Source organism: Cebus imitator, unplaced genomic scaffold (assembly GCF_001604975.1).
Source record: "Cebus imitator isolate Cc_AM_T3 unplaced genomic scaffold, Cebus_imitator-1.0 Scaffold452, whole genome shotgun sequence".
NCBI lineage: Eukaryota > Metazoa > Chordata > Mammalia > Primates > Cebidae > Cebus > Cebus imitator.
In genome coordinates, this window is record NW_016107767.1 from 389,411 (window position 1) to 415,259 (window position 25,849).

Genomic DNA, 25,849 nt, shown 5'->3' on the forward strand with positions numbered 1-25,849 from the left:
CCATTGTGAAAATGCAGATACCTGTTCAGTAGGTCTGAAACTGCATTTCCCAGCAATGCCAGTGCTTCTGTTCCACTGACCTCCCTGAGTAGCATGGTTCTACATGTTAATGGTGTATATTATAATCCAAATGAATGAAATGTCAAGGACAAAGAGTGAAGTCAAATACATCTATCAGAGCTCTCTTAATTTTGTATTTAGAACCTCAAGTGAGTGGTCTGCATTTCTCAATTTCGTTGGAATTTATGATTGCTTCATTTCCTATTTAATGCATTTTGTTTAGCTCCTTTGACAGCAAGTTTGTTTACCAGCAAAGAGGACTCGGACCAATTGAAGAAGACACTATACTTGTCATAGATCCAAATAATGCTGCAGTACTTCAGTCCAGTGGAAAAAATCTGTGAGTTAAACAACTTGTGTTGTTAAGACTTGTACTACATATATTGAGTATAAAGTGTATCACAGAGTCTTGAAATTTGAGTGCATTGTATAGCTGCACTTAAGAAATCAGAAAACTAATTGAGCCATCCCATTTTTCATTTTCTAAATAGGTGTTTCTAAATCTTGACTGAATATTAGAATCATCTGGGAAACTTCAAAAAATTAGATTAATTTATCTGTTGGCCATTTGTGTGTTTTCTTTTGAGAACTGTCTATTCAGGTCCTTGTCTATTTCATAATTGCTAAATGAGCATATTTGAAATGTTCTCGTTTCAAAAAATTTAAGTATTTGAGGCAATGAATATGTTCATTAGCTTGATTTAATCATGCCACATTGTGTATATATATGTGTGTGTGTGTGTGTGTGTGTGTGTGTATATATATATATATATATATATATCTTAACATCACATTGTACCCCATAAATGTATACAATTAAAATTTGTCAATTTGTTATTTAAAAATTTAGATTCAGATTTTGTATATGGTGGGGCTAATACTCTTAAGTTCCCAGGCAATTTTAATATGTGGTATTAAAACTTGTTGCATATTACATATGTAATATATATCTTACCTAGTTGATTGAGTTGCTGCTCAGCCAGATCTAATGATCCAAACAATTATTCAGCAGAAAAAGGCTTCAGGGCAACCAAAATCATCAAGAATCATTATTAAGAAAAAGAGCTCCTCTTTCCCATCTCAAAATGAATACTAAACAAATGTCATTTTTAGCATTCCTTATCATGCATGTGTAATTTGGCTTTGAAAGCTGCTGATTAGTTAGTCTTATATTGAGATGGCATTTGGCAGCCAAAAAAAAAAAAAAAATTGGCTGGTATTTGTGGTCATTGAAAGAAGTGAGAGAGGCACCTGCTTACAGATCTCCTGAACCCATTGTAACCTGACAGCTTCAGGAACTATATCCTTCTCCATCTGCTTAAGCACAGGGAAAGCCAGCTTCCTCACAAGGTGAGTAGCCACTATTTTGAGTGCAGCTGCTTGTGGAGATGATAGTAATGATGCTTAAAATATTTTAACAGCATTTTCAACTTGGTGTGTCAGGGGTGAAATGTTTGAACCTGTTTCATTGGTGCTCTACTCATTAACCAGAAGTACCATCATTCTAGAAAGGAATTAAGTGGAAGGCAGAACAACTACTGCTAAATCAACTTGGCCATCGGTGGAGCATCTGTTTGAAAGCAAATCACAATCCTCATACAAAAATTAGCTGGGCATGATGGTGCGTGCCTGTAGTCCCAGCTACTCGGGAGGCTGAGGCAGGAGACTTGCTTGAACTCAGGAGGCAGAGGTTGCAGTGAGCCGAGATCGTGCCATTGCACTCCAGTCTGGGCAACAACAGTGAAACTCCCGTCTCAAAAAAAAAAAAAAAAAAAAAAATCACAATCCTCACATTCTATTGTCAAAACAGGGATCTAGTTCAGCTAATTAGTCAAAATCAGAGTGTTACAGTAGGACTTATGAAACAAAATCTGTGTTGTCAGCACTATGCTAAGATTAGAAGCTAACAGAGCTATTGGATTGTCAGATGTCATTGGACCAAACCACCTCAACGTATTGTCCGTGTGTCTGTTAGCCCAGTCCAAGTTCCTTACCCAGAGCATTAAGATTGATTTGCCAGATTAACCTTCTCTAATATTTATCCAGCTCACTATTTCACTTTGCTTAGATATTCACAGCCCATGTTGGCTTAAAGTTATGTGCTTTGGGTTTTACTGTCTTTAACAGGCACGCTTTAAAGCCTTTGAGTTATATATTTAATAGTTTATGTTAACACATTACATTTCCTTGCAACATATTTTAACCTCAAACTATAAAAATCCATTTATATTTCTTAAGATAGTTTTATACATATTTGTAAGATGTTAATATTTATGATCTTAGAACTTGTTTTTAAGTTGATATTGTTTAATATACCATACTTTATAATAAACATTTGTAATGTATATGTTGGCTTAATTTATAAATTTTAATACTATTAAATACTACTTAAGGTTTGTCACAAAGAGGTCTATTGTAACAGTATTTTTATTAACAATTCATGTTAGTCTTTTCTATAATAATACAAGTATACATTTATCAACTTATAACTTTGTAGTGCCTTTACAGATTAATTAGAAAAATTTCCCTCACATATGCTTTGAGAGTAAATATGTAATTAACACAAATATTTTTATTTCGCAGGTTTTATTTGCCACATGGCTTGAGTATAGATAAAGATGGGAATTATTGGGTCACAGACGTGGCTCTCCATCAGGTAGTCTTCCTTTTGGTAATATTCAAATTAGAAGCTAACAGACTTATGCTTTTGAAGTGCTCTGGAGTTGTACGGGTTGTGTGTGTGTGTGTGTGTGTGTGTGTGTGTGTGTGTGTGTCTCAATAAGTTTATAGCAAGAAAATAGAGCAGCCATGTCTTAGTTCAGCCTGTTATAATAAAGTACCATAGACTGGGTAGCTTATAAACAACAGAAATTTGTTTCTGACGGTTTTGGAGTCTGGAAGTTCAAAAACAGGGTGCCAGCACAGTTGAGTTCTAGTGAGAGCCCTCTTCTGGGTTATAGGCTGCTAATTTCTCATAGTATCCTTGCATGGCCAAAGAGACAGAGTGACAGTAATCTCTGGTGTCTCTTCTTATGGTACTAATCCCATTCGTGAGAACTCTACCCTTTTGTCCTGATTACCTCCCAAAGGCACCACTTCGTATTACCATCGTATTGGGGGTTAGGATTTCAACATGTGAATTTGAATTTGAGACATAAACATTCAGTCCATAACAATCCACATCTGAAATATTTCTTTTAGAACTCAATGCTAGGTACAGGTAGAATGTAAATGACGAAGTCATACTTGTCCCTTGAGCCAGATGTGAAGCTTCACTCACATAACTACATGGGCCCTCCCAACCATTTTCTTAACTTTCTATATTTGCTTTTATTCCCTCTGTTCCTAACTCTGTTGTTGTTGTTGTTGTTGTTGTTGTTTGAGACAGGGTCTTACTCTGTCTCCCAGGCTGGAGTGCAGTGGCACGATCTTGGCTCACTACAGTCTCCATTTCCCAGAAGATCAGCTCAGCCTGCCAAGTAGCTGGGACCACAGTCACATATCGGCATATTTGACTAATTTTTAAAATTTTTTTGTAGAGATAGGATTTCACCATTTTGCCCAGGCTGGTCTTGAACTCCTGGACTCACGCAATCCACTCACCTCAGCCTTGCAAAGCGCTGTAATTAGGTGTGGCCGTCGTGCCTGGCCCTGAGTCTTATTTCTATTTTTTCACTTATGTTTTTATGATTTTTTTTCTTATCCTATCTTAATCTTCTATAAATTGAGGCTACGTCTCTAGTAAATGTATGTGTATACATATATATATATATATATATACAGTCAAATCGATGTTCTTTTTAAAAGAAGTTATATCAAGTATAATATACTTTTTATGAATAGGTGGCAAATAACTTGGAGAACCAGGGGAAACCATTTATTGCTCATGTGTTATCTGGAGAGTGTTGTAGTATTAGCTAAGGAAAGACAAAAAGGAAACATCGGGATGCACGGAACTGGATATCCATATACTAGTCTCCATTCACCACTAATTAACCAGGTGACCTTGAGCAAATCACTTAATCTCCATAGGCCTTATTATCAAATGAAGGAACCAGACCAGATGATTTCTAGGATTCCATTCAGTTCTAAAATGTACTAATATTTTCTTTTAGGTAAGTCTCTGGGAGCTTCTACTCCAATTGCTTGTGAAAGTGGTCTTAGTCATTTGGGTGTAAGTCACTAATAACCATGAAAAGTAGGGTAAGGCTTTTGTTCCTTTTTTAAAAGGTGTTCAAACTGGCTCCAAACAATAAGGAAGGCCCTATATTAATCCTGGGAAGGAGCATGCAACCAGGGAGTGACCAGAATCACTTCTGTCAACCCACTGATGTGGCTGTGGATCCAGGCACTGGAGCCATTTATGTATCAGATGGTTACTGCAACAGCCGGATTGTGCAGTTTTCACCAAGTGGAAAGTTCATCACACAGTGGGGAGAAGGTACCCATTAAGACTCTTAATCTCCAGTTGTAATTCTTAGCCAGTATCATTGGGAACTAGATATTGGCCACCACTCACAGTCTTTGAGATATAATTGTCCGCTACAGTGAAAAAAAGCAGGGTCATTGTATGCATCCAGTTAGCTTGTCTCTCTCTCTCTCTCTCTCTCTCTCTCTCACACACACACACACACACACACACACACACACACACACACACACACACACACACACACACATCTTATAAGGAAAACAACTGTCCAAATAGGGAGAAAATCTGTAATGTATTTATTATAAAATAAACTTATAAACTGCTTTACCTTATCTTTCCCCTGGCTCCAGGGAGTTAATGGTTTACCAACATCAATTTAGAAAAGTACTATAGAGTCAAACTTTGGGTGATTTTTAAAATTGTGTATCTAAGACTTTTCTTTGTTCTGCAGAGTCTTCAGGGAGCAGTCCTCAGCCAGGCCAGTTCAGTGTTCCTCATAGCTTGGCCCTTGTGCCTCATTTGGACCAATTATGTGTGGCAGACCGGGAAAATGGTCGGATCCAGTGTTTTAAAACTGACACCAAAGAATTTGTGAGAGAGATTAAGCATTCATCATTTGGAAGAAATATATTTGCAATTTCATACATACCAGGTATTTCATCTTAATATGTTTGTTGTCTTCTGTCGTACTCTATTCTGTCCTTAAAAATAGTTTTATCTTAATGTGCTCTTTTTATAAGTTTTCTTTCTTGTTAGGAGTTAAAGATGCATTATATTTCAGATCTCAAAGTGTCTTAAAACTGTTAGTGTGTTCTAACTGAGTTTTGATTCAAGTACTACTATTCATTTTACAGAAACAGTGAAGAGCTCAAAGGATTTAACAGCTGTTTGTAAGGGGTTAAAACTGTTCCCAAACATTGATTTTCATTTTCTTTTCATTATGATCATCTCCTCTAGTATTGAATAATTAATATTTGTCTTCACACATCAACAGATGGTATATGTCTGATGAAAATCAGTATTCAAAATACTCGTTTCACATTTTTAAAAACAGTAGTGACCAATATTTTAAAAGATAAAATGTGTAAAAATAAGTGAGGCTTATGCCTAAATACCAAGATAAATAATCAATAAAATCCTGAATTTTTTTCTCATTTTCAAAATAGATTTTCTTGACTCTAAGAAAATCTGAAAAATAATTCAGACTAATAAAATAAAATACATATAATTTATATTGCAAAACAACTTACTGCATTTAAATAATGAACTACTGAAAATATATTTAATTTCTGAAATTTACATACAATTATTACAATGTTTGTTAAATTGTAATTGAAATAATTGTATATATCTGTGGAGTCTAATGTGATGATTTATGTTTACAATATGGAATGACTAAGTAAGGCTAGTTAGCAAACCCATCACCTCACATACTTATCATGATTTATGGTAAAAACATTTAAACCCTTTTCACATTGGAGTGAAATAAGGTCAATAATATGAAGAATTATTGAAAAATTCATGGGGATAATATATTTTAATAAAAATATCTATACCTGTATTAAAGTAGCATTAACTATAGGGATTACTGTAATATTTATGTTTTTTATGGTATTAAAGCTGCATGTGGCTACTATCTGGACCAAGCAGCCCCCAACTTATTTAGGGCATAAAATAAAGGGACACAGGTGATTGGATAGAGAGCAAATGTGGCTTCCTTAAGGAATTAAGAATAAGTAGTAAGAGGGTCTCAACTATTGGTCCTTATGTTGGTTTTCCACACATTTAAAGAAAAATTTGTCAGGACCATTTACTTAATAAAGAGGGTGATCAAGTTCATAATAAACAAAAATAAATTAAATATAAGAAGAAAAATGTTCGTTGAGAAGGAATCTGGTTAAGAACAGAATCTAAGCAAAAGATAATTTTCTCTATAATTTTCCACAATAGATTGAAGTTTATAGTGTTGTTTATAGTACATCCTAGAAAAAAACTATAATCCTTCAAGAGTGATGAAAATATCTTCAACAGTGGCTTAGCATTAAGTATATTTTATTATTTTTTAATTCTTTGAAAATGTAGTGTTCAATAATCTGAATTATTTATTTAATGTAAATATCACCATTTTCATTGTTTTGAATAAACAGTATTGTGTTAAGAAATATAATTTTACTACAAAGAGTGTTCATGGCATGAAAATTAAAAAGATGGTCTTTTTTAATTAAGGAAAAAATATGTCTTTGATAATCTGAAATATACATCTAATGTTTTCAAATTATAGTTGTTTAAAATCAGATTGTTCTATATATTCCTATAATTTCACTTATTTTCTTTGATTTTCTCTCAGATTCTCCATGCAGCTATGGAAAATATTACTGATTTTTTAAAAGATCTGAGACTTGGGAATTATTGGCCTAAATAACCTGACTTTCCCCAATTCTTATTTAGGATGCCTGTAATAGCAATATGTATGTACATCTATATATCAGTATCTATGTATTCTTGATTTCTACTCTTTCCAAGTAGAACAGACATTTCAGTTCCTGATTTTCCCATTACAAGGAGGTTAGTTCTCTAACTTGTTTGTCCCTGATCTGGTTACTCAAGAAGAGACACTTGCTAAATATTTTATATTCTGCTTTTGTTGCCGATTGTAGGGACCAGGTTGACCCTAAATTTATTGTTTGTATAATGTACATGCATATATAGGAAGTCCATACTTACCCATATTTTAAAGCAAGGTTAACTGGATTTGCTATTGCAGGCTTGCTCTTTGCCGTGAATGGAAAGCCTCATTTTGGGAATCAGGAACCCATACAAGGATTTGTGATGAACTTTTCCAATGGGGAAATTATAGACGTCTTCAGGCCAGTGCGCAAGGTATTTACATACCTTATCTAGGTTTCAATTTTCATGAGAATAAAACTAAAATATAAATCTTGGCGTTCAATCTTGAATAGTTTTTTTAAAACTTTTAAGAAGATGTGATAACTTTCTTAGCAAAGTTGATGGGAGTGTTCTATTATGACGTGTGATTTAGAATTATTGTCCTTGGCTATTCCTAGATCAGTTTCTTCAGATACAAATTAACACCTTGTGCAGTTCTAAGGTTCTTAGTATACGTTGCATATGATGGCAGGTTTTTAAACTCATTGTAGTTAGAATACAAAAAATAAATCAGTCTCTTTCTAGTTTTATCCAAGTAGAGAAAATATCACAACATGTTTAAGTGTACTCTTATAGTTCTCTTAGGCCCAATAGAAATCTTATTTGCTTTCTTTATTGCTATGACTGTACTAAGCAACAAGACTTGAAAATAGCACTTCCTGGAATTTATTCAAGTTCTAAAGATTTGGTTTAGTTAAGAAACCAAAAGCTACTTTTGGCTTCAAAAGTGTTTTGCCACTGTTTATTCTAATGTTCTTTTTATAAACACAGTAACTGTGTTCAGTGTGCCCATGGCCCTTCTGTCTTCTCAGTGTACTTGGCAGTATGATTGCCAGAGTGATCAGAATGTTCTCAAACACTGTATGAATGTGCTTGGAGTATATCAGATTTAGAAAACTCAGTCTCTAAAATGCTGCAAATAAGTGTTCTTCTTCAAAACATGTAAATTTCATTGTTAACTGGATCAAAGTACAACTATCCTCAGCTACTGAACCAAGTTTATATCTTGATACTTATAATGTTATATTATTTTTAAGATACCAGATTTGGTAATTTAAAAAACTTTTAAATGCCTCAATATTATATGTTATTTTTAATTAATTTTTATTTGTAATTTGTGTGGTTACAAGGTACTTGTGTATATTTATGGGGTACATGAGATATTTTAGTACAGTTATGCCATGGGTAATAATCACATCATAGAAAATTGGGTATCCATTCCCTCAAGCATTTATCCTTTGTGTTACAACAATCTAATTATACTCTTTCAGTTATTTTAAAATATACAATTAAATTATTGTTGAGTATAGTCCTACTGTTGTGCTATCAAATACTAGGTCTTACTCATTCTATCTGATTTTTTTTGTCTCCATTAACCATCCCCACCTACTCCCCCCACCTCCCCGCCCCCACAACACACACACACACACACACACACACACACACACACACACACACTGCCCAATACCCTTCCCGGGCTCTGGTAATCATCATTCTGTTATATATATCTATGAGTTCAATTGTTTTGATTTTTACATCCCACACATGAGTGAGAACATGTGATGTTTGTCTTTCTGTGCCCGGCTTATTTCACTTATCATGTTTGTTCTCCACTTCCATCCATGTTATTGCAAATGACAGAATCTCATTCTTTTTGTGGTTGAATAGTATTCCATTGTGTATATGTAACACGTTTTCTCTATCTATTCATCTGTTGATGGACACTTAGGTTGCTTCCAAATCTTGGCTATTGTGAACAATGCTGCAACAAATGTGGAAATACAGATAGCTCTTTGATATACTGATTTCTTTCCCTTTGGACATATAACCAGCAATGGGATCCCTGGATTGTATGGTAGCTCTGCTTTTAGTTTCTTGAGGAACCTCCAAACTGTTCTATGTAGTTTTACTAATTTACATTTTCTCCACATCCTCACCAGCATTTGATATCACCTGACTTTTGAATGAAAGTCATTTTAACTGGGGTTAGATGACATTTCATTGTAGTTTCGATTTGCATTTCTCTGATGATCAGTGATGTTTAGCACTTCTCCATGTGTCTGTTTCACACTTGTATGTCTTTTTTTGAGAAATGTCTATTCAAATCTTTTGCCTATTTTTTAATTTAATTATTAGATTTTTTCCTATAGAGTTGTTTGAGCTCTTCATATATTCTAGTTATTAATCCCTTGTTAGAAGGTAGTTTGCAATTATATTCTCTCATTCTGTGAGTTGCCTCTTCACGTGATTCATTGTTTCCTTTGCTGTGCAGACGATTTTTAGTTTCATATGATCCCATCTGTTGATTTTTGCTTTGGCTGCCTGTGCTTGTGGGGTATTCCAGTATCAGTTCCTTTCTTTAGGTTTCTATTTATATAAACATATAAGATTTTAAAAAAATATTTCACCAGAAAAGCAGTAGGCAATGAAATTTCAAAGCATAATAGCCCTGTAGAAAGAAATTTATTATACTGATAATAAACATTTTATTTCTGTATTGTTTTAGACCCTTATTGATTATCCAGTCTTCATTGTTGTGCCCCTTTGAGCTAACTTCCTCATATCTGTTGGTAAAGGAAGTGAGATACTTACCTTTCTTTCAGTTCTTTACTTTCTATTAGTGGAGTGTTTGCCTTGCTCATTCTTTTAATAATAATGTACTGTGTCAACCAGGATATTAACTTTCAATTCAAATATGCATCTAGAAATCAAAACTAAGTGCTAAGCAAGAGGCTAAATGAGCCTGAACCTCATAATAATCTGAAGAGTTCTCAATTAAAATTTCAAAAGCATTGTGCTTTCATCAGATATTAAGCAAAGAATAAGTCACAATATGTGGGTCAATTCAGCAAATGTGAAAAGACAGTCTAACTCCAAGATGAAGTTTGCTTTTCCTTTCAGTAAACAAGACTTGATATTACACCAAAACATAGAAATGTATCCTGTGTTGACTCAGTAAACTGAAATCAGTTTATAAATCTCTCAGAATTTTTATAAATTAGATTATTATCACAAAGACTGAGTTTGGGTGAAGGAAATAATATAGCACTTTGACTCCTGTGTAAAAAGGGATTCCTCTTCAAGTCAAAGGTCAAGTTTTACATAAAGGGGCTGTGCTTCTGTTCGTGCATAGCTACTACTTATCTCCTCATATTTCAGTTCTCTATCTTCTACTATTACATTCTTTAGAGATGCTCCATCTGAATGTAGGAACTCTGTCTTTATGTCTATGCAGGGAAGCTTAGACAGTAGGACAATAAAGAAAATGGTTTTATCAAATGTTATCAAAAAGGCTATGAAAGAAAAATACACATTGTTACTCCCAAAGTTATTCCCCTGTAATCAAAGGACAGACTTGTGGTCCCTCTTTATCTGCTTTTCCACACACCCTTCAGACAGGCATTTTTTGACATCTTCTGTATGGCAGCTCATATGAAAAAGGAAGAGAATTATCCCCATCCTTCCATACAAAAAGAAAAAAAGTGAGCCCATATTTAAGCCGTTTTTCCAACCTTCACAATGGTGATTAAAATGACAGTATTTGAGCTGAAAGGTTCACCTAAGTTAAATTGCTTCTTCAAGCTATATTAGAGTAGCATGCATGGATCTCAAACCTAGCTCGTTCTGACTTTGAAATGTGCTTAACCTTTTTATTCCTGAAGTACACACTGATATGCCAAGGGCTATATTAAACCACAACATAAACATTGTGCAACTTAGAAGAACTGTCTTTCTTAATATTAAGTAGATTTCAACTTACTATGTTGAAGCAAATTATGCTGTGGAGTAGAACACACATTTCCTTATGAATTTTTTAAATAAAATACAAGATTTTGAAGGCAGCTTGCTCCAGGCTTTGTCACCAGATGCCTGGTGAAGATGCTATCAAGCTTTTCTCACATCCATTTTATTTTGCTAGGGGGTACCTCAAAAGAAGAGTTTGCAAAGGCTAGATTAGAAGATCTTTAAATCTGTGTAAGTCTAAAATACTAAAACTTGATCCTAAAATTTAACAACATAATTTTGTTTCAAATGACACAAAGCAGTAGAACATTTCATTGAAACGATTACAACTGAGTGCTTCTGATTGCAACAAGATAGAGACCCACCTACTAAGCCTCCCCCTGAGTTCCTATAGTGGCCCCAGAGTACTGTATTTCTAGCAGAACACTTGGCTCCTGGATCAGATTGAGAGCCACTAATAAAGGTTTATTATTATTTTAGCCTTGAATTTATGACATACTGTGATTTATTTAAAGCAAAGTTCTTAGTTCTTAGCCAGTGAATAGTTGACACATTCCCTCCTCACCTTTATCCCTCCATCATTATATTTTTCCTATCAGAAATACAAAGTATTCTACAACCATATGTTTTACAAAACAATTTCTAAGAACATATTCTGGTATACAACAGGAGTGGCCTATAATTTGGTAGTCTTTTGCCATCCATTAGCTGAGCCCCCCAAAAAGATGAACATTTAATGACAAGCCTGTGAAATTTCAGCAGGGCAGCATTTTGATTTCTGGCTCTCTGTTTTTCTCTACACATTTGTCACAGCTCATTTGAAAGTATGGAAAAATAAGCCTTCTTGGCATGGCTATCTCATTTTTCTTTTCAGTGTGATAAACTTGATGATTTCTAAAACACAATAGTATCTCCAGAGCATGTATTCTTCTGCCCCTCCTAAACTGAGCTAGGAACAGTAGTTTGTCTCATTAGTAACCTTTGGACTCAGCACATCAGAATAGGCAGATGTTGGCTGATGACCCCACAGTCTGGATACTCACTAGTCATATTTTTGATACCTGTGTATCCAAGCAGGCCTTCTGTCCTCAAAGGTGAAAGAAGTTATCTATATTATGCCAACTGGCAGACCCAGGGCACCTTTAGAGGCATCCAAAGACAGATGGAAATGTCAGCAGCACAACATTTTAAGGCTACTCTTCCAAGAACTAGTTTGGTGACCCTGAAAGAAAGTCATAAAAGGATCTCCCCTGTCTCTTGTGTCCTCATGATGGAGATGACAATGATTTGAAACAGAGAAAGGCATATTAAAATACAGAGAATCTGAATTAGGTACAATAGTCCAGGAAGTACTTGGAGATAACACTCAATTTGTTTCCTTTGATGACTGAAAACATCACAAACATAAGACTTCAAGAGTATAAAACCTCACATTATTCCATATCTTAGTGTACATTTCAAAAATTAAATGTTCTGAATCTCTGAAATGATTGCTTATCAATAATAAATAGATACTTTTTAAGGTAGTACATATTAGCCTGATAGGAATAATAAAAATTAATGCCTAGTGTTCTTGACTTGTATGAATTAAAACAAGTAAATTTGATAGTTATTTAAAGGTAGAAGAAACATGAAGGCCAAAATCAATATAAATAACTAGACAGATAATGCAACACTAAAGTAAACAGTATTGTAAAAAATAATCTACCCGTAAATTTTCACACTCAAAAGACTTGAAAGTCAGTGGTGGGGGTTCCTTAGCATTTCCCAGTGCTTAGCATTATGCCTGGCAGAGTCAGTACCCAATGAATGAATGAATGAATGAATGACTCCCTTCAGCCTAGAGTTGCTTCAATAGGAATTATTTTTGCTTTGGTTTGAGTAACATGTTCCGTTGATTGGTTTTGGGCTTTGCTTTGTTTTTCTGCCTTTTCATGAAGGATTCAAGTAAAGGCTCACCACTCTAACGTGTGGCTTCTTGTTTTGGCAGCACTTTGACATGCCTCATGATATTGTTGCATCTGAAGATGGGACTGTGTACATTGGAGATGCTCATGCCAACACTGTGTGGAAGTTCACCTTGACTGAGAGTATGGTGTTCACAGTATTATTGTTCACATTTTCCCTCAGTTTGATTGCTTAAAAGCATATAAAGCAAAAACATTTACATTTCCTTCTCTTTTTACTGATGCGAGTAGAAATCAAGGTATAAGGCAGTTGTTAAAAGATCTATTTGGTGTCCATTAAGTGGAAAGAAATATCATTTTTTTGCTGGCACTCATCCCCTTGTTTCCACAGATATTCCACAGGAAATTCTTGATGCCTGAAACACTGTCTGTTATATTAAAAGTCAATGTTAATTCCAGCTTAGCTCCAGAAGAAGGGAGGGGGCTTTGGCAAAACAGAGGGGCTGACTTCTTTCCATAAGGCATCACTCCCCATATGGCCCTTTAGCTCTCAGTAGCTGCTGAGCATCTAGAGATAGCAGCATCTGTGTGAGACATATTATCCCAAAAAGGAAGCACTTTGAATTTTCCACTCGGACCTCAGCTCTCCCAAAGAACCGAATTGCTATATTATATGTAATTTTGTCTGGGTATAGTTTTGCTCCATCAGGATCCTGTCACCTAGTTTTGGAGTTTTTCTAATTGCAATTTGGACGTCATTTTTAATCCCTAAAAAGTATACTAACTTTTAACCCCTAATATCATGCTAAAAAAATAATTGTTTTAAATTGAAGTGTACCAAATGTCTGCTAGGACACAAACTTGAATGTCGAGAGATACTTTTAAAACATGTCAGGGCCCAAATACGAGAAGGTGAGAGCAAGGCAAATAATTGAGGATGATAGATTGGAGATATCAGGAGCTGCAACAGGTAGTTTTAGGCAACGACAAAAAAAGATATGTAAACTTGATAAAAACATTAATTATAAAAAGAAAAACAAATTATAAAAAGGCAAGAAAACAAATTACAACAGTAAAATCCAGAGTTCAAACACATAATCAGATGTCATACAGGTCTTGAATCTCAATTAATTTGGTAACTTTGTAGTCAGAACCATCCTTTGCAATTGTGTAAAAAGAACCAAGTTTGGGTTGAGTGAGCAGAGATGCCCATGGACTCTGCCACTCCAGCAGTAGCTTCACATTTCCCTTGCAAATGTGTCTTTCACCACCTGAATTGTCAAAGAGGATCCAGAAGGTATGGGCAGACAAGAAGGCATACATGGATGGATAACCCCCAACTGAATGACTAAACTGAGGATTTTCAGAACAAAAACAAATGCATAAATACTTTTAAAGTTGGAGAAGACTTCGGAAGAGAATATCTAGCCAATATCTTAATTTTATGGATAGGAATATTATGCCTGAACTCATTAAGATTTCAACTTGAGACCCTTTACACCAGTGAACCCCAACCTTTTTGGGATTAAGGGACCAGTTTCATAGAAGAAAATTTTTCCACAGACCATGAGCAGAGGGAATGCTTTTGGTATGAAACTGTTCCACAAGGAGCACACAACCTAGATCCCTTGCATATGCAGTTCACAAAAGGGTTCAGGCTCCAATGAGAATCTAATGCCATCACTGATTTGACAGGAGGCAGAGCTCAGGTGGTTATACTCACCTGCCTCTCACCTCCTGCTGTGCATTCTGGTTCCTAACAGGCCACAAGCTGGGGTTTGCGGACCCCTGCTTTATACCACCCTAGTGGTTTGATACTCAGAAGATGCATGTCTGAGTTACCTGGGTGGAAATGTCACAATACACATGGCTAGTCCCCAAGTCCCCACTCAGGATCTGTAGAAAGAAGAGGAATAATATTATGTGTATTTCAGAAAGTTCTCCCAAGTGACTTTGGTACATCTCCTGATGGAAAAGTACTGCAATATGGCATTCAGCTTCAAAATAGAGATACCCTCTGCATAGAGCAGAGTGCAGTGAATCTGGAAAATAGTACCTCTCAAACAGTAAGACTGCCACTGAAGACTAAATCGATGTTTCATTTATTTGCATCCTTGTAGTTAATTGGTCAAATCCATTAACATCAACTAGAAGACTGGTAACCCAACATGGTAGAACTAGTAATCAGTCTGAGATATTGCCAACATGAAAACAGAACCACTTAGTCTTTCAGAAATAATAAAATATTATGAACTCCACAAGAAAAACTCATTCTAAATATGAAGTCCTTATTTAGCTTTCCCTAGGAGAGTTTATCCAGGATTCATGGACCACCTAATTAGTGGTTTGTATTGAACTCTTTCCTAATATAATAATGCATTTGATGAATTAAGGAAATATTTTCTACTGAGCAAAATTAATATCAAAGTTAAATTTTCAAATGTTCTTTTTGGGGATTCTGACTTTTCTCTCTCCTTGCTGTGCTGTTACAGAAATGGAACATCGATCAGTTAAAAAGGCTGGCATTGAGGTCCAGGAAATCAAAGGTTGGTCAGATTCCTCTTATTACTGTAAAACCAAAGTCTAGCTGTTTTGAATTATTTTATGGCCTTTGATTGCAACTTTAAAAATTACCAGGCTAAAAATATAATCTGGTAAATTATCCATGACTTCTGCTACGTACTGAGCCTTTAAACCTGTATGTTGCCACTTCTCTTTTTTTGATAAATGGAGCAGTCATAATGAGTTCAAATTACTGATTTCATGTGATGGAAACTGATTGACGATATAAGAAATCTGTAACTCGTGAGCCAGAGATATTCAGAAAAGAAAAAAAGTCAGCCACTTTGGGGAGTACATTAACCTCAAGCAAGTAGAAAAACACACTTTGGCATACTGGAAAAGCCTTTCCTTAATAGGCCCTAATATAAAGGAGTAAAAAATATCTTTGGTGGGTCAGTGCTATAATGGTATGAAAAGATTAGCTGTTTCTTTAGCTTCTATCTTAGTACCATTCAGCTCCCGAGATTTACTGAGGGTCTTTTGTGTGTAAGGCACTATAGCAGGTCTAAGGGAAATCAGACTGCACCTGACCTTATAGCCGTATAAGAAAAGAGGGGGAAGTTACATACATATACATATATACAAATAACTATATCACTGGTATATAATATCAGGACTAAGGAAATGAGATTTAGCTATTGATAAGCAACCACTGGATTTATATGGAGTCCATGTCAACTTATTTTATCTCTTTCCTAGAATCAGTTATGTTTTTACATTTCTAACATCTGCAAGGTTTTGACATGTACATATCATTTACAGTTAAGGACTCACCATGAGTTTCTCATGTTACCTAATATTTAAGTAACAAGGTATTCCATTATTAGTTGCTTTACAAATGATTTACTTAGATATTCAGATAGAACCCTAGGCTTACTTGTTTTCTTTTCTTATCAAAGCAGCTGGAAAAAAGATGAAAGAAGCAACAGCAAGGGGGAGTTTAAGGATTTTATGTAGGCAGATAAGAAAATATAGCCAGCCCAATGGGCAGTATAATATTATAAAATAAATAGCAATTGTTTGGCATTTGTAGAGATTCTATCCAAGTGACACTACTAAGTGGCATTCATGTCACACTCATACACTAAGGACAGTTCCTGATCTTCTAGTTGTAGGTCTTTGCTATATGTAGAATTATTGATAAGTTCTGTTTGTCCTGGAATAAAGATGTTAGGAAAGATGATATTGTTAATGATAGCTATCACTTACAGAGCAGAAACAATGGGCTATACAGAAATTATAAATTTAATCCTTATACCAACAATGTGATAACTGCTATTTTCCCCATTTTACGTATGAGGAAATTGAGGATCAGAATTACTATTAATATAGTAAGTGTTAGAGTTAAGTTTTAAACCAAAATCTGTCTGGTCCCAAAGCCTGCACTCTTAACCACTATTACTGTACTGCTGAGGAGAGACCAATACCTCCAATTCATTCCCGATAAATTCTTTCAAGAGCTACAGGTTGGGAATGGGTATAGTTTACTCTGAAACATCTAGAATTTTAAAATAGTCTCAAATCTTTTCTATTTAAATAGATCTCACAAAAAAATTCTAGGTGGTACTGGTTGGCCTATTGAGAACAGCTTAGCCATACTGACCACATCTTAGCTGGTCAATTAAGGATAAATAATGCTGGCATGCCGGCCATTTCCTCTCGCCTCTGTGCACACCACTGAGTCCAATTGATCAGAAACCTTCCGGCGCTGTAGTCAAACCAAGCAGTTCAAACAGTACATTTTATTGAAATGTCTTGCCTTGACAGTCCAGTTTTAATAGTTAACCAAACTCAAATGAAGTTGTCTCTTCTTCTTTGAAACCCATATGACTCTCATTAAACCTTTTTTTTTTGAGATTATATTCTTATTACAAAGGGAATGTAAATCATGCTGTATCTCTAGATCCTTATGTTTTATCAATATCTGGAAGCTCAATTCAAACCATCCATTATAAAAGCGAAGGGAAAACACAATTTCAGACGTAATCATCTTGTAGTTGCATGTTAATTTTAAATCCCCAAATTTGAGTTGCCTTTGATAACACTTGTCCCTACTATGAATGGTTGTATAACTAATTACTAATAAGAAGATTTTAGAGCCAGTGTTCTAAGGAAGTTGTAAGGATGAGATAATTTGAGATGATTAAAAAACGAGCGAAAAGGATTTAAATTTTCAAATAGTTACTAGAGATAAAAGAAGTATATCAATATCTCACCAAAGCATAGCTCTCACACCCAAACCCACCCCCCAGTTAAAGATGATAATGGCCAATCATTTTCAATAAAACTTTTTAAAAAGAAAAAAACCTCCTTAGTGCAGTTAGCTTCTTAGGCTTTGTGGTAAGCAACACATTGTAAGGAAGCACATACACATTTAAGAAAAAAATATCTCATTGGTGCTATATGCCCTTTTCACGTCTCCTAACCAGTTACTTCCTAGTATGCCATTGGCCTTCAGCCTTCAGTTCTGTCTGTGATGAACTGGGAAACAATTGGGGTACTGCTGTAGTAAGACTGTCCCTCCCTTCCTGTCCCAGTTATTCCAATTTCAAGTGGTCTCTAGACTTCTATTAGGGGGAGAGATATTTGCACATTCATGTATATATGTGCACTTACACAGGAATGCAGCTAGCCTCCCTTTCTAAATGCATTGCTTTAAAGAAGAAGAAAATAGCTGTCCTACATCAGCTTTTAGAAAACTTAGATATTTCCAGATATCTATAGAGCTTCTACCAGGGCTTGCATTCTTATAAGATTTTATGTCATGTTTATTCTACCTAGAATACAAGTGGCATCTTATATGACAGAAAAATGGTCATTCTAGGTGCCTCCTATTTTCCAGAAACCTAGTGTTCTGGCTAATCTTAGAGCTTCTTCACTCTTCATTCATCATGGATGCTCCAAATTACTCAGATTTTTAATAAAATAATTTAGTATAAAGAGTGAAAGTGGCAGAATTTGGATGATTCTTCATGCTTTCAGTGGGATTCTTAGACTCCTGAATTATAATTATTGTTTTAGGGATTTTACCCCACATATAAGTGCTTTTGTGAAGAGCAGAAATATTGTTATTTTTTTTCCTTTAGAATGGAACATTTTAAATGTTTAGGCTTTTAAGAAAAATAGAAAGCATCTTTTAAATCTTAAATATATTCCAGCTGGTTCCAAAAGTTAGAATGTTCAAGTATTTTTAGTAGATAACACTCAAAATATCATAAGTGATGTGAAAATCAAGAATTTCTAAAGTGCTGTGTATGTATTCTATCTTAGCAAGTTGATTGCCTCATTCTCATTCCTTTCTATGAATACTAAACTCATTCTTCTAGTCTTTCACCTATAGCATCCATAGTTGCTTCCATTTAATGGTGCCCAATTCTGGTTCTGCCTTATTCATAAAAAGATATGAGCTGGTATAGCCATTGTATATTAGGTGCAGATAAACTTAATAAATGACAGGCAGAAAATGCTGGGTAACTACTCTGGTAATACCCACCTTCAAACAGAAACAAATCTTTCTTCCAAAAGGAGCAAGGTCTTCAATGTCAACCAACATCTTTGGCCTAGGTTTTTTAATTCCATGATCTATTTATTGCAATTTTCTTATTTAAATTTAGAATAAGTTTAAATCTAGAGCAATTTTGTATATCTTTCCTATAGTAACCAAAAAAAAAAAAGACAAAATAATTATTAGTGCTCAGAAAGAGTAGAAATCACACCTGTATTCCCCTCAGAAACTAGACATAGAAGTTCTGTTTGAACCATCTCGAGATCTATGAACCAACTCCTTTGCTTCTCTCCCTTTCAAGTTTCAAGAGTCACACGAGTGATGTGGCACATATACACCATGGAATATTATGCATCCATAAAAAATGATGAGTTCGTGTCCTTCATAGGGACATGGATGAACCTGGAAACCATCATTCTCAGCAAACTGACACAAGAGCAGAAAATCAAACACCGCATGTTCTCACTTATAGGCGGGTGTTGAACAATGAGAACACATGGGCACAGGGTGGGGAGCACTACACACTGGGGTCTGTTGGGGGGAAATAGGGGAGGGACAGCGGGGGGAGGGGAGTTGGGGAGAGATACCATGGGGAGAAGTGCTAGATGTGGGTGATGGGGAGGAAGGCAGCAGATCACACTGCCACGTGTGTACCTATGCAACAATCTTGCATGTTCTTCACATGTACCCCAAAACCCGAAATGCAATAAAATAAAAAAATTTTAAAAATAAAAATAAATTTAAAAAAAAAGAGTCACATGAGTGGACAAAAGAAATCAAAGGATGGTCTCCCTTTAGCCATAGTACAGGGAAGGAAAGGAGAACTATGAGTTCATCTACAAAATGGCAATGATAGTAATAGTGCCTACTCATAGGCTTGGTGTGATGACGAAAGGAAAATGATGCCTGACATGGTGTAAGTACTCAATAGATGTCATTGGGACTATAAAAGAGGCTGCCTCAGAACATGGAAGCAAAAAGTTGGAACCTGCCATCTGTTTGTATTATAAATTATGTTGGCAGTGTCTCAAATAATTTGGGAAACATTTCCTTAGAGGAGTGTCCAGCAAGCTACTAAGCTGAGTCTATACCTATTAAACATTAACCAACGATTTTCCCGATTGTGTTATCCCTACCATTTTGTCAAAATCTCCCTGAGGCCTTACAATGCATTCTGTATCATAGGGCAGAAGGGCATACCAAGAAGTTGAAATTTCAGAAATGTATGATCTGTGAGTCTTCCTGCAAATGTGGTTGCACCTATTAGTCTGGGAAAATTCTTACCAGCCTTTGTACATTAGAGTTTCTCTACAAACACACATATGTGCTTCTTGTAGGGCAAGGATGTTTCAAGGCTCAACCTCATTTTCATGTCATTAGTTATTAAGATCACTGCAGCAGCTTATATAGTTTCATTGCATCCATTTCCCAAATAGTACTTTAGGCTCGATACCTACCCAGTATCTGCCAATGTTACAGAATAGTTGTAGTTATTATAATTGTTGTAAGTTCTTTTCATCACTAACAAAAGTATATACAGTTCATCTGTCTATACTCACATTTTGCTGAAAACAATATAAAAGGGCCTGAAAAGGACATAATTTCGTTTTTCTTTTATAATCCTAGTATCAATGTGTGCAGCTATACATGTGATATACCAAAAATCAATTGAACATGAAAAATATTTTTAAATTAAAGATACAAGGAAACAAACACTTTTGTTTTGTTTGTTAAATACAAGGAAACATACATTTTTATGACAGGCATTTACATCCGACAGTTATATGAAAGAGGTCCTATTACTACAGTTTTGTAGATGAAGTTACTATGGCCCAGATAATTTAAGTAACTTGCCCAAAGTTATACAGCTAGTATACAGGAGAATTGAGATTTGCGCCCAGGTTTGTTTGATTCCAGTATGTACTCCAGTTCTTTCCCCTACACAGTACTGCCTTGTTAATTTTACCTTTGGAAAAATACAAAAGGATATATGTTCTGTGAAATTATAGCTAAAGAGCATATTAAAGGTAGAACAAAGGAAAAGAATTTGGAGATGAAAACCCATTCAGCGGAAATAACTAATCACAATGCCTGCTGCTAGCTTGATTGATTCAGATATTGAAACATGAACCCCATGTACACTAGAGTCAACAAGTTCTTTGTGAACAGTTATTGATTTGACTGGGTAGGGGTGGGTAAGAGGGTTTTGAAATCTTTGAGTCAGTTGAATATTGTGAACTCTTCTTTCCCTGAAGAAGCCGAGGCAGTTGTTGAAAGCAAAATGGAGAACAAACCCACCTCCTCAGAATTGCAGAAGATGCAAGAGAAACAGAAACTGATCAAAGAGCCAGGCTCGGGAGTGCCCGTTGTTCTCATTACAACCCTTCTGGTTATTCCAGTGGTTTTCCTGCTGGCCATTGCCATATTTATTCGGTGGAAAAAATCAAGGACCTTTGGAGGCAAGTAAAATGAGCCCCGTGAACTTGGAACCTACCTTTGAAAGAATGTTTGGCCTAATTATCCTCAGGAGTTTGCTTGAGATTTTTTTTCACTGTCTTTGTTTTTTTTTTGGTTTTTGTTTGTTTGTTTGTTTTTAATGCTCTCTACTATTTTTGATGTTATTTGTCTGTGTTCCAACTATTGCCCCTAGTTGACATTACAATAAAAAATATTATCTGGAGACTATGAAATTTGGATAGATTAAAATATAGCCTTTAATACTACCTTTTAGCAATTGCCTTAAGCCCAATTAATATCTCCATATGAAATTGTAGGTAGTAGAGTCAGTACAAATTAGCTGAAGGGTCAGAGAGGAGGAGATATCTGCTGTTAGGAAGAGGTGCAGTCCTGAAAGTACCTGGGTCAGATTTTGGGCTTGCGTTTTTCTCCCATTAGGCTGGCTCTAGCTCCTAGCTACATGACCATGGGCAAGTTACTTAACCTCTCCAGACCAGTTTCCTCATAAAAATAAAGTGAGGATAAAATAGTTACCTTACAAGGTTGTATAAAGATTAGATGAAATAATGTACATAAGCATTTTTCAGGATACCTGGAACCTAGTAAGTACTTAATTAATACCACCAATGATTATGATGAATAATCATTGGTAATAAAGTAATAAAAGGCATAAGAAGTTATTTTAAAACTTGCCTTAAACCTTAGTTTTCTCAGAAAATTAATTATTTCTGTAACAAACCATTTGGTGGTTTTTGAATTGTCATAATTTAGACCATCAGCCTTTCATAACTGAACAAGGCAGAGTCCAATTCCGGAGTTAGTATTTTATGAAATCTTATCACAATACAGGATCCAACAGCTGAGTTTATTTTAGGACATCCAAATAAATAAACAAATAACCCAACCCACGCTTCTTACCTCTCAATAGCAGTCCCTTGGCTGGGCCCCCAGGTCCTAGAGCAAGAGCCTATAGCTGTGTGTGGGAAGAAATCCATGGACCAGGGAGAGAGGCAGCATTTGATCAGAAAATAGCATCTGATCCTATTTCAGGTCAGGGCAGCCATGGCAGGGATTCAGTGCTCCTGGCAAAGCCCTGACACAGAAAAAGGCATGGAAACAGAAAACAGAAAATTTAATAAGTTGTAAAAGGGAATTTTTCTTGGTCTTTCTTTTGCTTTCCATCTGCCATCAATAAATCTCTGCAAAAATATAGTTAAATCCTCCCAAAAAGGACTTCTATTGAGTCCATGTTACAGATCTGGAACTGTCATAAGTGGGGACAAAGAGAAATAAACATAGTCATTGTCTTCATGGGGTTAGATAGATGCTTCAAAAGAGCAAGGATCCATATCTTAATTACTGATATGTCCCCAGCACAAATAATAATTCCTGATACTAGTGGTTTAATAAATAGTTGTTGAAAGAATGAATGGATAAATCAATGGAGCTTACAGAATAGATAACATATGAAAGAGACACTAAACAAAAAATGTTATAGTAGAGGGTGGTAAGTGCAGGGATAAATACACAGAGTAGTAGGAACAGTAAGACTTCGGGGCAGGTGACAGGAATGGTGGTAACCAACCCAACCTGGCAGAAGCAGTGGCTATGGAATCAGGAAGGTTTGGTCTCTCCTGTTGGTTATTAAGCACAAGTGACATCGCACTATTACATCATGCTGACTTTACAGGAATGTGCTAGGAAGATAGAGACCCAGGCTGAACCATAAAAAATCGCTATTATTTGACCGTGTTTTATTTAGAAAAATTGCAGTTTCATTTGGCTCCATCTAATACATTTAATTCTAAAAGTAGATCAGCTTCTCACTTTTTTCTAAATTTGTTCTTGATTGATCTTATCCAGTTTATTTTAAGGTTATTAAAACCCCTAATAAAGGACCTTCCATTTATTCAACATTCCTTATTATGTATTGACTCCATATCAAATACTGTGCCAAGCACAGGGGATACAAAACTAAGTAATGTCCCTCATATTTGCAGAACTTACGATCTAATTTGTTGGCTTTCTAACAGTCTTACCAGATTCTTCTTCCCTTGTTGAATATTTCTTTCCACATCACTGTCTTCTCCCTCTCCTCTCATCGCCACTATCTTTTACCATGATGCTGCCTTCAGTGCTGGCTAAAGACCTAACAGGACAACCCCAGGCCTGACCTTCCTGACCATAGCCCATGAGGGAGTGATGACGCAAGGGAAAGCATGCAGGGAGACACACACAGCAAGGGAAAAATGAAACCCATTGGGAGTCCTGCCTTCCCACAAGCAGTCTATCCTTTATGGAGATAGGCAGCCCTATTGGGAACATTTAGGTCACCTGCTATGCTTGGAAAATACTCAGGGTATCACATCCTTTCCCTTTACTTATGTCTTACATAAAGAAGAAATGATACACATGGATCCAAAGCTTTCTCAAGCAGGACATGTACTGTTTGTAGAAAGAGCAAAGCTGGAGGCAAATATTACTAAATTGTAATAACCAAAGGTTCAAAAGCTTTACAAATTATTGGTAATAATTCTTACCTGACAAAAAAAGAGCTATGATTTATTGAGCATTTACTGTATATTTACAGATACTGTTCTAAATGTGTCACATGCAGTGTCTAATCTCAGCCTTCAGACAGATAGGGATTCTCCTTGACCTTTCTTTGCTCAGAGGAGAAAACTGAAGCTCATTTATCAAGATGACACAGCCAGTAAGAGACACGGGCAGGACTCAAACCCAGCTTGGGCCATTTATGTATGTCTCAAAAATATACCACCTTTCTTAAAAATTAGAATTGCATACAGACAAGAGCCAGGCATTGCTTTATTATTTACAAGTTCCTGATTTTAAGTTGGAAATTGAGTGCATGGGTTGAGGAAGATAATTGGGACCCATTTTGAAATGTGCCATCTTTTTTTAGCAGATTCTGAACACAAACTTGAGACAAGTTCAGGAAGAGTACTGGGAAGATTTAGAGGTATGCCTATGACCTTTTAGAATCCTTCATGTTTAGTTCAAAGTCAACAAGCACATGTCTTTTAAAAGGCAAGGAGATATTTCATATTTTGTCTTTGAAGATAAAACATCTTGTATGCAGCTTAGCATTCCCCAGAGTAAATGCAGAATGCACACCATAAACTAAACTGAAGTGCATGCGTCTGGCAGCAGATTTCCCAGTTTTATATTTCCCATTTTGCCATTCTGTATTATCTAATTATCTTCCCCTGCCTTTTACCTGGCTTCATTTGTCTTCAGTAAATTTTCTGTCACTCATGTTGGCATGTCAATGTTTGTCATGGTGAAGATGACCTTTTCATAAAGTCATTGAAATAAGGCACTGCTCCAGGGAGGCTGGTTCTGGACAGAGAGCTGGAGCAAAGCAGGAGGTGAAAGCGAATCTGATATATTCCTGCAGAAACACATAATACTCAAGAGCTTCGGTTTTTCTTTTTTTTTTTTTCTTTAATAGTAGTATCTGTATGGCTCTGTAGGGTAAGTCTCTCTGTCTGTTTTTCTATTTTATTTTTCAGAATAAATAAAATAATCTACCATTTTTCATCCACACCTTCTGACTTTGCTTACCATGTAATAATTTACAAGGAAACAGAATCATTGCTGCAAACATTACCCACTTCTATTATTGTTTGCTTTTTTTCAGGAAAGGGAAGTAAAGGTTTAAACCTTGGAAATTTCTTTGCAAGCCGTAAAGGCTACAGTCGAAAAGGGTTTGACCGCCTTAGTACCGAGGGCAGTGACCAAGAGAAAGAGGAGGATGACGGCAGTGAATCAGAAGAGGAGTATTCAGCACCTCTGCCCGCACCCGTACCTTCCTCCTCCTGAAAACCAGACTTTGATTTAGATTGAGTGAAATGTACCCAGAATGTCAGATTCCTTTCCCTTTAGCACGATTAAAGTTCTGTATATTTAATTGTAAACTGTACTAGTCAGTGTAGGACTGTACACACTTTATTTGCTTCATTTTGGTTAAGTTGGCTTCTGTTTCTAGTTGAGGAGTTTCCTAAAAGTTCATAACAGTGCCATTGTCTTTATATGAACATAGACTAGAGAAACAGTCCTCTTTTACCATCATAGTACTAATCTAGCTATGGAAGGTTTGCCCATTTACACTTTTGAGACTTTTGGTGGATGTAAATAACCCCATTCTTTGCTTGAACACAGTATTTTCCCAATAGCACTTTTCATTGCCAGTGTCTTTCTTTGGTGCCTTTCCTGTTCAGCATTCTCAGCCTGTGGCAGTAAAGAGAAACTTTGTGCTACATGACGACAAAGCTGCTAAATCTCCTATTTTTTTAAAATCACTAACATTATATTGCAATGAGGGAAATAAAAAAGTCTCTATTTAAATTGTTTTTTAAACTTTCTTTTTCAGTTGGTGTGTTTCTGGGATGTCTTATTTTTAGATGGTTACACTGTTAGAACACTATTTTCAGAATCTGAATGTAATTTGTGTAATAAAGTGTTTTCAGAGCATTAGCTGTCAGAGTGTATTTT

At 35.7% G+C, this 25,849-nt stretch overlaps 1 protein-coding gene across 9 annotated transcripts in view; it reads left to right on the forward strand.

The window, feature by feature from the left end:
• Positions 1–25,831, forward strand: part of PAM (peptidylglycine alpha-amidating monooxygenase) — a 280,315-nt gene extending 254,484 nt beyond the window's left edge. For 4 of the 9 annotated variants that reach the window (XM_017511776.2, XM_017511778.2, XM_017511777.2 and 1 more), the window contains exons 17-26: positions 284–400; positions 2,644–2,716; positions 4,291–4,501; positions 4,944–5,144; positions 7,257–7,372; positions 12,894–12,993; positions 15,303–15,356; positions 21,133–21,336; positions 24,258–24,314; positions 24,996–25,714. In XM_017511776.2, the coding sequence (XP_017367265.1) occupies positions 284–400; positions 2,644–2,716; positions 4,291–4,501; positions 4,944–5,144; positions 7,257–7,372; positions 12,894–12,993; positions 15,303–15,356; positions 21,133–21,336; positions 24,258–24,314; positions 24,996–25,177 (1,315 nt within the window). In that variant the 3' untranslated portion in view covers positions 25,178–25,714. Of the gene's footprint in view, positions 1–283; positions 401–2,643; positions 2,717–4,290; positions 4,502–4,943; positions 5,145–7,256; positions 7,373–12,893; positions 12,994–15,302; positions 15,357–21,132; positions 21,337–24,257; positions 24,315–24,995 lie in introns of all 9 variants that reach the window. The other 5 variants (XM_037732531.1, XM_037732529.1, XM_037732530.1 and 2 more) reach the window with 4 other exon arrangements.
• The last annotated feature ends 18 nt before the right edge of the window (positions 25,832–25,849 follow it).